Genomic DNA, 13839 nt, shown 5'->3' with positions numbered 1-13839 from the left:
AGGAGAAATGTATCTTACCTGTTTAGTTAAATACTTGCTGAGTTCGTTGTGACTTTTGTCAATATGTCTGGATATGGTACCAAGTGATGACAGGCTCAATTCTAAATTTTCCATCGTACCATTTGTCGTTTAGGACAGAGAAATCCACAGCGAAATGTACGAGAATGGATAAAAACTGTAATGGGTTATTATATTAGTCGTTGACCAAATCGTGAGGTACATCACTTGTCTGTCTAGGTTGTATCACAACACAGCAAGCACGTTCCCGTTACTGTTAAAATCCAGTCCACATGTGAGTAAATCAGAAACACTTCCGGTTCGGTCGATTGTCCAAATGATGTCGCTTAGATGACGCTATTGGAAGCGACAGGCATACCTACTTGAGATAGATGCTTTTTGCTTTGGAAAAATCGAAATTAATTTCATAAAAGACACCCAAGAGCACAGATAGAACAAGGACATAGTTATACATATATTTACTGGGAGGTCCCAATTAAAACTTATTCACAATTTAATGACAACGTTTTCGAGGTCAGAAACGGTGGTGTCCTATGATTAGAAAGTGTTTTATTGACTTTGGCTTTGATTGAGTCTGGCCTAAACAATAGGCTGCTTTGATTTAATCATTTTATTTTGAACGCTTGAAAGTCCCGGAAGAGGCGCTGCATGTCTCTTGCAGAGACCGCGGGAAAATGTCGTTATTTCCTGCTCCCTGAAGAAGGTTGTTGGGTTGTCGCGACAGTGGCTGTAAACAGATGATAAAGCAAAATAACATGCCAAACAACATTCTTTGAATCTAATTTTCATATGGTGAGTAGATATTTTTTGTAAATTCACATTCCAAGGTTTTTTCATGATTTAATGTTCCTCCGTGTCTTGAGTTTGTAGATGGGTACGTTTGTGTGGGTCCCATAGCTAGCTAACGTTAGCTGGCTTGATGTGTCAGTCCGCTAGCTAAAGTAATATAACAGTAACTATATTGTGCCTGTGATGGCTCGGCTGTGTCATTCCATCATATCCTTTCCCTTGGTGCATGTAACGTTACAAGGAGCCGACATAGCTGATTTTAAGTTTGCGGAATGAACTGCAAACAGAATTGTTTTGGTAACTAAATGACTGGCTAACTAACAAGCTTACTAGCTACTCAATCTAGGGATTGGTACTAGTTAGTACCTAGCACCAACCCAGCAAAGCCCATGTGCTAGCCATTCCAGACACAGTAACATGTTTTGTAACGTTATGCTTCTTAGATCCTAGGTAGCTTGCTAGTTGACATTAGGCAGCTTACTGTTAATAACTAGCTACAGTAGTTGACATTAGAAAGCGTACTGATAATTATAAGAGCTAGCTAGTTGTGTGAGATCATGCTTCATGCTAACTTATTCCTTTAAAATCCAGGCATTAGTCTCTAGAAGGTCCAAATGTTTTGCTGATCACCTTTCCCATCGACCTCACCAATTTCAAACTATCCGGACTCTTTTGCAAGTAATGCATGGCTTGCCACACAAATTATGCATCGTTTCTTCCAGCTACTTCCAGGTACATCTCTGAGCCATTGATTTGAGCATCAGGAGAATGGACGGGGATTTGATGGATGAAGTGTATGGTGACCTCAGCCAAGACCACCATAGTGAGTACAATGCTATAACCGATTTCACTGTCCATAAATGGTGTTTTTTTTTACATGTTTTATTTATTTCACCTTTATTTAACCAGGTAGGCCAGTTGAGAACAAGTTCTCATTTACAACTGTGACCTGGCCAAGATAAAGCAAAGCGGTGCGACAAAAACAACAACACAGAGTTAAACATGGGATAAACAAATGTACAGTCAATGAAACAATAGAAAAATCTATATTCAATGTGTGCAAATGTAGTAAGGTTAGGGAGGTAAGGCAATAAATAGGCCATAGTGGTGAAATAATTACAATTTAGCATTAACACGAGTGCAGATGATGATGTGCAAGTAGAGATACTGGGGTGCAAAAGAGCAAAAATAAATAACAATATGGGGATGAGGTAGTTGGGTGGGTTATTTACAGATCGGCTGCTGAAAGACATGGTACAACTTTCCCAAAGTACACTGAACAAAAAATATAAATGCAACAAATGCAAAGATTTTACTGAGTTAGAGTTCATATAAGGAAATCAGTTAATTTACATAAATTTGTTAGGCCCTAATCTGTGGATTTCTTATGACTGTGAATACAGATATGCAGTTGTTAGTCACATATACTTTAATAAATCCCCCTAAGGTCGAATTAGCATAATAATAAAAAATCCCCATAAAAATCAGTTTAAGCTAGAGATGTTTTTTTTGCATTGGATGCGTCTCAATCCACCACTTCCGCATCTGCCGTGAAAGGTGACAGAGCTAGAGCGTGTTTGTCAGCCCGTGAGACATCCTTAAAATCGGTCTTCTTACTAAATTGTCTGTAGCTGAGAGATGTAAACAGAATTTTGCACAAAAATTGAGAGAAGCTTTTTGTGCATATGTAACAGGGATCTTTTATTTCAGCTCATGAAACATTAGACCAACACTTCACATGTTGCGTTTTTATATTTTTGTTCAGTATAGTTACTGCCATGAGTTGATCTCTATTGTTATTGTGTAACTGTTCTGTCACAAAGCATTCTTATGGAGAAGTATGAATTCTCCTATTCTCTCTTGTATGGCTCGGCAAAGGTCGAGCCATATAGGATTTATGCACTCAAAGAAAATACACAAACCTGTCTTATGTGTATCCCTTATTACCTAAGCATATTATCTGTACTGTATCCAATAATACAAGGCATTTCTACAGTAATGTTATTCCATGTGATGAAATTACAGAAGTGCAATATGTGGGTAACTTTGCGGTACTTTTACCCCACAGATACCACAGCAGCTTTCAATGAAGATTCTGTGGATATTTATTTTGGTTTAGAAAGTCCAAAGACGAATTCAAATGCAGGTAAACATCACTCAAACACACACATCGGTTCTTTACGAGATGGCCTGAGTCAGATATATATTTTTAGAAGTAGAAAAGATACCCACGTTGCTGTGTTCTCTCAGAATATGAGAACGGATAACATACTTTGCATTTGTGCAATCTTATTACAGAAAGGAACTACACACTCCTCTCACCACAGAATCTGAAATATATGGATTTATATGAAGAAATCATAACAGAGGAACAGCAGGATCGAGAGTCTTCCTACAATGAGGTTTGTACCATAATGCTTATCCGATTCATATACTGTAATTTCCGGACTATTAAGCGCACCTGAATATAAGCCGCACCCACTGAATAAAAAAAATATATATTATTTTGAACATAAATAAGCCGCAGGTGCCTACCGGTACATTGAAACAAATGAACTTTACACAGGCTTTAACGAAACACGGCTTGTAACAAAAATAAATAGGCTTTAACGAAACACGGCTTGTAACAAAAAATTCAAAATTAGCAGTAAGCTTTAGTTGTCTTTTTGCACTGAGTCAATTCCTCATGCTGCTGTTTCCAACGTCTTATCATCGACTCATTAAGACCAAGCTCCCGTGCAGCAGCTCTGTTTCCTTTTCCAACAGCCAGATCAATCGCCTTCAACTTGAAAGCTGCATCATATGCAATTCTCCGTGTCTTTGCCATGATGAGGGTGACAAGATGACTACCGTAATCAGAATGATGGGAAGTTTGAGAGCGCGCGATTTTATCTAAACAGTAAACTAAAAAGTTGTTTGACCTTAACCCGTTCGGCAATTTCATTGGTCTAATGAAAGCTTCATGCCGCCAAAAAACTGAGCACGTCACAGAATATAGTCCGGAATTTACGGTATGCATTTTTTTTAACCCCCTCGTTTGTCTTAAATGGAATGCGGGTACACAGCTCCTTTTCCCATTAGAAATGAATAACCATCAGTACCCCTATCTCATTACAGTTGAGGACAAGATTCAATGCAGCACAAAGCCAAGTTGACGAGTTAATGAGAAGGTTGCAGCAGACTGAAACACAGGTTTGTAATAGAAAGTCTTAAGTGTCACTCGTGTACTAGTAGTACCCCTTGAAGTATGAGGAACATACCCAGTACTTGAAATATGAGGAACATACCCAGTACTTGAAATATGAGGAACATACCCAGTACTTGAAATATGAGGAACATACCCAGTACTTGAAATATGAGGAACATACCCAGTACTTGAAATATGAGGAACATACCCAGTACTTGAAATATGAGGAACATACCCAGTACTTGAAATATGAGGAACATACCCAGTACTTGAAATATGAGGAACATACCCAGTACTTGAAATATGAGGAACATACCCAGTACTTGAAATATGAGGAACATACCCAGTACTTGAAATATGAGGAACATACCCAGTATTTGAAATATGAGGAACATACCCAGTACTTGAAATATGAGGAACATACCCAGTACTTGAAATAATTGCATACATTGACTTGAATTAGATTGTCATGGAACATTTTTATTTGTACAATCATGAATGATTGATTCTGTCGTGATGAAAAGGCTAAATTGACCAAATTATTACGTAGATTATCTCATTTACATTTTTAGTCATTTAGCAGCCGCTCTTATCCAGAACTAATTACATTACAGTTAGTGTTACCACTTACGTGCTTGACATGCGTTTTCACTTTGAAGAATACAACGCTGAACACCGAGAACAGCCGTCTGAAGAAGAACATCTGTGCGCTCATCAAAACAGCTAAAATGGAGGTTGTGCGGAAGGACGAGGAGATAAATAGGTTGAGCCAAAGGTAAGTGTCTTGACCCTTCATACTTCATATACACCTGTGAAGTGGTAACTCGTAGTTGGCAGGGTACTTAGTTATTTTAGGGATGTACATCTCCAATGGGGACAGGCAAGAACGAAAAATACACATTTTCTATATACCCATTAGGTAAATGTATATACTTTCTATGAACTCTCTGTAAATCTAGGCATGTGAGTCAATTATGTTTAAACTTTTAGTTTCAGGCCAAGGAGGGGTCCTGTAGTTCACCATCAATCTCAAATGAACTGCCTGAGAAATCAAATTCCAACCAGACAGAATCCTACGGGGCAGTCACAACCTAGCCAACCACAAGTTCCAACCAGACGGAATCCTACGGGGCAGTCACAACCTAGCCAACCACAAATTCCAACCAGACAGAACCCTACGGGGCAGTCACAACCTAGCCAACCACAAGTTCCAACCAGACAGAATCCTACGGGGCAGTCACAACCTAGCCAACCACAAATTCCAACCAGACAGAACCCTACGGGGCAGTCACAACCTAGCCAACCACAAGTTCCAACCAGACAGAACCCTACGGGGCAGTCACAACCTAGCCAACCACAAGTTCCAACCAGACAGAATCCTACGGGGCAGTCACAACCTAGCCAACCACAAATTCCAACCAGACAGAACCCTACGGGGCCGTCTCAACTTAGCCAACCACTAGTTCCAACTAGACAGAATCTTACAGGGCAGCCTCCACCAAGCCAACCACCGGGTCCTAGACATGATTGTGTTGTAAAGGATCTTAGCCAGCTCCTCTGTAAAGACAGAGATGTGGTCCACCCCCTTCTCCCTCCAACCCCCTCTGATGCAACAGTTTTCCGACCACCTCTTCCTGATGCAACAGTTCTCAGACCACCTCTTCTTGATGCAACAGTTCTCAGACCACCTCTTCCTGTCACTTCAAAGACAGCTAGAGGAGATTCAGAAGCTCCAGTGAAACGCACTGTTAGTAGTTCCAGACAGGACTCTGTGAATAGACACCCTACACGTGAACTTGACCCGTCAGACGAGCCAAAACAAACCAAGCACAGAGAAGGCAGCGGTGAAAATCCCAGGCTCTCCGACTCTAAGGAGCAGCGAAAATATAACTCCAAGTCGAGCAGATACCCTCGTCTCTCAGATGTTGAGGTATGCAGGAGATCAGAGCGGGCTAAAAATCCAACCTCAGACATTTTGCATTGCACTGCTTCCTCTGACCGCACTTCTGAAGGATTGTCTAAAGATTGTGCAGCCTATCAATCAAAAGGTTCTAGTCGGCATTATAAGGAGCTCAGGCGTGATAAGGATGATGATGATGATGATGATAGGCATAGTAGAAGTACTAAAGACATTTCCTCTAACAGAAAGCATGCCAATTTGAATCAAGCCAGTGTCACTGAACGATCCAGTGAATCTTTTAATCGCAAGGGAGGGACAAGTCCTCCAAGGGACCATCGAAGGAAAGAGGAGAGAAGAAGAGAGGATGAGATCAGAAAAGAAAAGAATCGATCAAAAAAATCAGGAGAAAGAAAAAGCACTTATACAGAGAGAAGAAGAACAAAGGAAAGTGACCAATGCAGTAAGGACAAGACAATGGACAACAGTAAAGTTGGGGGGCAAAAGACGGATGAGAAGTCTGAATTGCTTCCATCTGAGGCTAAAGTGGCTGAGAAAAGCTCTGTAGAGGAAAACGGTCCAAACAGAAAGTTAAGTTTCATGGAAACTCTGAATCTTACCCTGTCACCAGTTAAAAAACCAAGACAGCCTGCTGAAACCAAGGAACAGGAGGGCACACCACCTGAGGAAGTTCCTGAAGACCAGTCAGCGGAAGACAGTGGGCAGCCTGATCTAGACGAATTACTTATCTTAGACGAAATCAACAGTAGTGTGGTAGAGACCGATGAGGTCTTCGAGGACCCAGTTGTACAGCCCTCTTCAGAAATCCCAATGCCTTCAGAACCTGAAAGTATAAACCTTAGACATACAGACAAAGAACCTTGTCAGGATGCTAACAAAGGTGTGGCTGAGGCCAATGAGCAACCTAAGTGCCAGTTAGAAGTGGAAGACACTATTGTCCAAGATGTCTCAGAAGGTAGGCCTGAGCTGCTGGATGCCACATTGGATCAGAGCACTGAACCCAACACACCAGAACTTCTCAGGAAGGTTTGTGTTTCAGCACCAGACTGTGACATTGTTTTGAGAACTCCACTGAAAACCAGACCTGAAGAATGTGCCTCTGCAAATAAAATGAGTGAGTCTGAGGATTTTACTGCTGCTGCTGTCACTGTTACTACTGTTACTGGGAATCGTGGAAACGATTCAAATACTGACACTGGCCTATCTTCTAACGGATTTACCCCTGAACTTCCAACGGAAAATGTAGTTCTTATTACTGACAATTGGGTGTGTAAGCCAAACAGTAAAACTCCCAGTGCTTTGGTCTGTAAAAGTCAAGCTGTTGAAAATGTGACACAAGGTCCACCTGCGGCTGTCTGTGTGGGAAATCCTGCTGTTGAAGGTGTTCCAGGAAAAGAACAATCGGAATCTCTGCAATTGCCACTGCCTGCCTCTGTTATTTCCAATTCTAGTCTAGATGTGACAGCGGAGGTGCAAGATATTTCCAAGCATGGTGTTTCCAGTACGATTAGCATGGAGGTAATTCCAGAGATCTGCATTACATCTGAGATCGTTAATGATGTCACAGAGATACCTCTGGAGTGTGAGAAGGAGAAAACTGTTGTGGAACAAAGTTCACCGTTGAGCAGCATTGGGGTGTCTAAGGTGAGCAGCACGACAGGAGAGGTTGCACCATCAGCACAGCACAACAGTGGTTTGTCACAGACACCAAAGAAGTCCCCCAATTCTGAGCCAAGTTACACAGAGAATGAAAACGTGAATGTTGAGCCCTCTAGCTCCATTCCATTGGCCCATGATGAGGACTCGATGATGCTTACGCTGAGCAGCCTAAAAGGTATTCCAGATGCCATCAGCCCGCTCACTAGCCCAGTCCGTCCAATGAGGAAAAGCCAGCAGCCGCCATGTCACAGGAAACCTGCTTACGTCAAGAGTCTTCGCAAAGGTAAGCATCACTTAAATGACAATTCTGCCACTTTTCAACCTCGTATTCATTACAGCACCATACCAGTGTCTACAGGCGCGTTTCTATGATCTGTTGTTAAAAAGATAAGGAAGGTCCTAAAACATGCTTCTCTGTGACATAACAGGGTAGGATTAATAGTAAAAAAAACAACGTTGATTTTCAAAGCCTGCAACTAGTTTCTAGTCAGAGGGGAGAGTATTTTCTTGCTCCCCACATCACAGCGAATCTCATTAGTTTTTTAAAATGTTGCAACTTTTGATGATGTAATCGGGTAGAATTTTCAAACTTTGTTTTCACATGTAGACAATGGTATTGTCCTGGAGATAATAAAATGAGGTTGAAAAGTGGGGGAGTTTCTCTTTAAGATATGTCACTATGGATATGGTTAAGATTTAATTCATTTTCTGAAAAGTTAAGATGCAGCAATAGCCTATGTTTGTAATCATCTGCCTAATTCCATGATACTGAATTTACTTTGTCAACATAGGCCTACAGGTTATGCCTTTACTTTGCTAATGAAACCAAAATATTGTATTTGACAGAGTTTACCAGTGCTGCTGGGGATCCCAATTCGAAGAAGTTGGATGTGAATATGGAGAACAAGAATCCTGGCCGCTCCATTGCAAGTGCTACACGACAAGATGTGGATCGGGCTTCTGTCCGTTCTTCCAGCCTTGAGGATGAATTGGAGGAGGGTGAAATTCTTAGTGAAGGGGAAGAAACTCCAGTCACGCCAAGTTCTCCAGCCAAAACGGTTCGCCCCACAAGCACTGTTAAAAGTCAACCAATTCCCAAGTCATCCCCTAGACTTTCCAAGAAGTCGCCTGAAGAGAAAGGGAATTCTAAACCCCTAAGTAAAACCTTGATTTCACCAGTTGGAAGCCCCATGTCAAAAGCTCGCTATAAAACTGTTCAACCTCCGTTACCCAAAGCCGCCTTGTGTACCGTGGAGGAGGTTATGGCCATGTTTGTAAAGATCCGCTATGCGTGCAGGAAAAAGTACATGAAGCTTCGTTCAACTTTCTCTAAGGAACGCTTCTGCGGTGTTATGGACATGTCCCTTGACTCTTTTACAGACTTTGTTGATAGTGTTAGCTTTACTAAACTGTGCAGCCAAGAAGATGACCTCAAAGTGAAACTGAAGAAAAACATAATGTCTGTTTTGAGTAAGTTATCAAATAATGGCATTGTCAACCGCATCTTTGACCAGGAACCACTTAATATGAAGTCGAAACTGTGGGAATTTGTGAATGTGCAGTTAGACTTCTTATTCAAGGAAATTCAGACTGCTCTGAGAAGTGTTTGCAAATCCTCAAATGGAAACCAGTCTGCAGGAGCCAATAAAAGGGACTTGAGTCTCTCCAAGCAGCCAGTGAAGTCCCCCAAGCAGCCAGTGATGTCATCGGTGTCCACAGCCTCTAAACATAAAAGAACGCAGGGAGCAGTACAAAAAACAAATTGTGTGTCCAGAACATCTGCAAGTAAAAGACCGCAAGAGGAATTAACAGAGTGTGTTGAACCCAACATAAAAAGAACCAGGACTCAGACCCTCCCCCCATGCAAAACCGGTCTTGGAAGAGGCAAAAATATTAAAATGTCATTTGAAGATGATAAGGAATCAGAGCCTCAAACCTCAGATCATCCTCTTATGCAACCTCCAATGCAACCTCCTTTGCAACACGGGTTAGAGATCTTACCATCAAACAGCTCTTCATCTGTTGAGAAAACAGCTGCCTATGTTCGCCGGCTGTCTCAAAATGGCTCACTCCATGACAAGTCTGACTTCGAAATCCTCACAGAACAGCAAGCCTCCAACCTAACATTCAACCTGGTGACAGACTCCCAGATGGGAGAGATCTTCAAGTGTCTCTTACAAGGGTCTGATCTGCTAGAAACTAGTGTCTCAGCTGGGGACAATCAGGCCTGGCCTCTTGGTACTCCTCGGAAAGGAGAGCGCTTCCGAGGCGTTACCACCCCAAGCAAAGTTGGTACCACAAGCAAAGTTGGTACTCCTTCTAAAATCATTGCCACATGGTCTTCTATTTCACCTTGCAAGTTTTCCCCTCCAAATTCAAAAGTCCAAATTCCAGTAAATCCAGCTTTGTTGGATGAGAGTTGCATGTTAGAGGTGCCCTCCAGCCTACCAGAAGACAAAATGACATCACAGTCCAGTGTGTTCTCGCAGAGATCTTATTCCATTTTGGCAGAAGATCTGGCTGTCTCCCTCACAATTCCTTCGCCTCTCAAGTCTGATAATCACCTCAGCTTCTTGCACCCAGCCAGCGTGGAGCCCATGTCTGCTCCAGATAGTGTCATCAGTGCACACTTCAGTGAGGATGCCCTTATGAATGGGGAAGATGCTACAGAGCAGGACATCCACCTTGCCCTGGACACAGACAACTCCAGCGGTGCGTCAAGCGGTGGTGGCAGGACCAGGGAGGCTTCTGTTAACCCCCTGTTTCACTTCAAGCCTCACTTGCCCATGCAGGCAGTAGTGATGGAGAAGTCAAATGATCATTTCATTGTGAGGATACGGCATGCAAACACCAGCCCAGACACCAACTCCAACAACTCAGGTGTCAACTTCTCCAACCTAGGCAACAACTCCACCAGCCTAGTGGTCAAACCCACATGCCTAGGAATTAAATCAACAAGCCAAGGAGTCAACTCTTCAAGCCCAGGAAGTGTAAACTCTACCTACCCAGGAAATAACTCCCCCAACCCAGACACAAACTCAAGCTACCCATGTGTCAACTCCACAAGCCCACAAGTCAACTGCACCAACCCAGGTATCTACCCCACAAGTGCAGACATCAATCCAAGGGCTGTCTCAAGCCCTCAAACACCACCAGGAGAAGAACAACATGGCAAAGACAAAGCTCATCCCACAGGAAAAACTCCTTCTAAAACCCATTTTTCAGAGGCCAGTCCTCCTTTCTACCTTTCAACAAGCACCGAAACAGCATCTGCGCTATCTTCACCATGCCTCACCATCGTAGAAGACACACCGGAGAGAGACCACAGCAAGGATAAGACTGGGAAAAAGCGGACAAAGCACCATGTTGAAATGAAAGCAAAGCGGCCTAAAAAGGAGGTGATCCCTGAGAAGATCAAGCATAAAAAGAAGTCCTCAAAAAGTGCCAAAAGAAAGGAGACTAGAAGATCCAAGAGAGAGAGAAGTAAAGTCACTACTCCTCCCCAATCTACCCCATCACCCAACAGCCTGTCTGCCAAGAATATCATCATGAAAAAGGGTGCAGTGGTGGTGACTTGGACAAGGTGAGTTGGTTTTAACATTCATGCCTTTTTTGTTACGTACCTTCTGCATGTTAGCTGTTGGAGAGTCTTCATGTCAAGTGTTATGATTGTCACTAAAACCATCATTTTCTTTTAAAGGGATGAAGACCGAGATATTCTCCTCGCGCTGAAGATGAAAGGTGCCTCTCCAGATACTTTCTCTGCCCTATCGGAGAAGATGAGCAAGACACCCGCTCAGGTATGTCTTTACCTATTTACTGTCTTTGGAGTTTCTTTTTCATAGTAATGGAATTCTATGTTTTTGATATGAGACTAGTAGTTATTGCTGAGCATTAATATCGGTTCTGTATATTTGTTGAGCTTTTTATTAAAACATATTATTTATTTTTTTAAGATTGCAGAGAGATTTTCCCAGCTGATGAAGCTTTTTAAGAAGAAGAAGATGGCAAGTTGACTTTCCGGAATCTTATCATTTTTCTTTATTCAATGAAGATTTGAAGTACTATGCTTTTTTTTTTTACTCAGATGTTGCAAGGTCAAGGGTCGAATTTCCCATTTGACGAATGAGCAGAAGCAGATCATCTGAATTTGATCCCTGTAATTGATGGCCTTGGAACATATGAAGGCCAAGTCAACTAGATCTCAAATTGAAATGTTTTTTGTTTCTTTTTGGGGGGTGGTCAGCAAGGATCAGAATATCCACACAGGCTTCAATGTATCATCTCCCCACAGCCTAAATTAGTACAGCTCGTATAAGCTGTTTTGCTTCGTCTGCTGATTTAGCAGATTTGTATGCACTGGTATTTTTTCTTTTTGTTGCGTTAAATCTAATCTACCATATTGATCCTGGGCAATATCCCATATCAACTTCACAACTCTTAATATGCCCCAGCAAGTTTATACCATATGTGGAGTTAAACACTGCTGCAATCATACATTTCATCTAAAGAAATTGACACATTTTAGCAGTAAATGGGGAATTGTCTCTAATACTTTTGTGGCGCATTGCCGCATGTACTAAAGTGACTTTTTATACAACATCTGGGGGGGGGGGTTGGAAATAAAGGTTGGAACTACAATTCAGGTCACATTTATATCATATTTCATGCTGTAAGGTCACATGGCAGAAAGTACATTTTACTGTACAGTATGTCAAAAGTATTCTATTTTGGATATATATTGTACTGACTTCAAGATGGTCAGTTAAATTAATAAATAAGGCGTACATGTTCCATTTTTTTGTACGATTCAAGGTGGTATGTTGATAGAAATTAAGGATTTTAAAGGGAACATTTCTTGACTTAGATTTTTGGTTGGTTGGTTTTGGATGATTGTGAATGAGTGACTACCTGGTTAACAAATGTACACTGTATATTGTACATATTTTGCTTTTGTAAATAAAGTGTATTTATTTAACATGGTTTTGATTTATTAATGGAACTTGAACTCAATGACTACTTACCACCCGAATGAGTAGAGCATATTTTAGGCACGTTCTCAACTGCTGCTTAGGTTTTATAGCAACGGGCAGCATGTCTTCTGGCCAAAAGTATAAAAGCTTAATGGTCATAGTTCAGCACACTTGTTCTTACTGTAACAGCTGTCATGGGATATTGTTCATTAATAATTAATCCTTCTGGAGGGCAATGTTTCAAGGTAATACATGCTCTAATATAAATATCCAGAAACTGGGCCACGAAGTATGGGAATTGAGGTCAGTGCCTAAGGATGTACTTGCCTTAGCTCACTGAAACAAAGTTGAATGAAGTTGGTTCAAGCAGAGTGATTTGTAAGGACACCTCTTTCATGACAAATCAATGTCATGGAATGGGATCATGGGGTTAGACTCACATTTGGGTGTATTAAAGGGATATTGCACAAAAATAGGTTTTGGATTCCTTACCCTGTAAACAGTCTATGGAGAAGGTATGACAGCATTGTTTTGTTTAACTGGTAACATTGACTTGCATTTGGATTTGTACCACAAATGCTAAAAAGTTAGCCTTTGAAACAGCCAGGTAAACAAAACCAAGCTGTCACACCTTGTCCATAGACTGCTTATAGGGTAAGGAAACCAATATGCCATGTTGTAATCTGTGTGAACTATCCCTTTAATGGTGGCTATTGCAACCACACAGTACCATGCAATGTAAAAGTAAGTGTTCAATACGTTCCATAATTTATTTTTCTTTCTAACAATTAAAATGATTCAATTGTTACCTCATTTTTAAAAATCTAAATGGGCTACTAAATATCAATGGCAACAATGTGAACATGTTGTTCTAATTGTGTAATCTGTTATAGTTTTCATTTATTTAATTGACAGAACTTTTGGGGAGGTCTGTTGGTTTGTTGCCAGACTAATCCAATGCCTCAAATAGCCCATCATGCAGTGAACTATGAGATGGGGCATGACTCATTGATCATTCTATCTGGCCCAATAGATTGTTCATTTTGACTGGGTCATTTGAAAACATTTAGTTAGCAGATTTAGATCATATATAAACATAAAACCAACATATAGTAAAGATAAAAGCTATTTGGAAAGTAAAAATAGCATGCATTTGACATGTATTGACATTCAAAGCTAGGCCATGAGCTGATTGGCACTATTGGTAACGTTACATGTCCTGCTGTGTTGTGTCCTGCCATCAACAATTGTGTGGTAAAACAAGCCCCAGGCCATTGTCCAGTCGCTTGGTGGAT

General features: G+C 41.3%; 2 protein-coding genes across 3 annotated transcripts in view; one reads left to right on the top strand and one right to left on the bottom strand.

The window, feature by feature from the left end:
* Positions 1-281, bottom strand: part of LOC115194308 (midasin) — a 43960-nt gene extending 43679 nt beyond the window's left edge. The window contains exon 1 of one of the 2 annotated variants that reach the window (XM_029753931.1): positions 19-281. In XM_029753931.1, the coding sequence (XP_029609791.1) occupies positions 19-114 (96 nt within the window). In that variant the 5' untranslated portion in view covers positions 115-281. The remainder of the gene's footprint in view (positions 1-18) is intronic. The other variant, XM_029753940.1, reaches the window with a different exon arrangement.
* Positions 282-330: 49 nt separating this feature from the next.
* casp8ap2 (caspase 8 associated protein 2) lies at positions 331-12549 on the top strand. Its single transcript, XM_029753950.1, has 11 exons — positions 331-810; positions 1530-1630; positions 2876-2953; positions 3106-3209; positions 3925-3999; positions 4654-4769; positions 4985-7854; positions 8418-11154; positions 11272-11371; positions 11528-11578; positions 11659-12549. Exons 2-11 carry the CDS (start codon positions 1576-1578, stop codon positions 11698-11700), a joined length of 6228 nt encoding a protein of 2075 aa, XP_029609810.1. The 5' UTR covers positions 331-810; positions 1530-1575; the 3' UTR covers positions 11701-12549.
* Positions 12550-13839: the final 1290 nt, after the last annotated feature.

Source organism: Salmo trutta, chromosome 1 (assembly GCF_901001165.1).
Source record: "Salmo trutta chromosome 1, fSalTru1.1, whole genome shotgun sequence".
NCBI classification, from domain to species: Eukaryota; Metazoa; Chordata; class Actinopteri; order Salmoniformes; family Salmonidae; genus Salmo; species Salmo trutta.
Note: the sequence above shows the minus strand (reverse complement) of the source record. Positions and strands in the feature narration are given on the sequence as shown.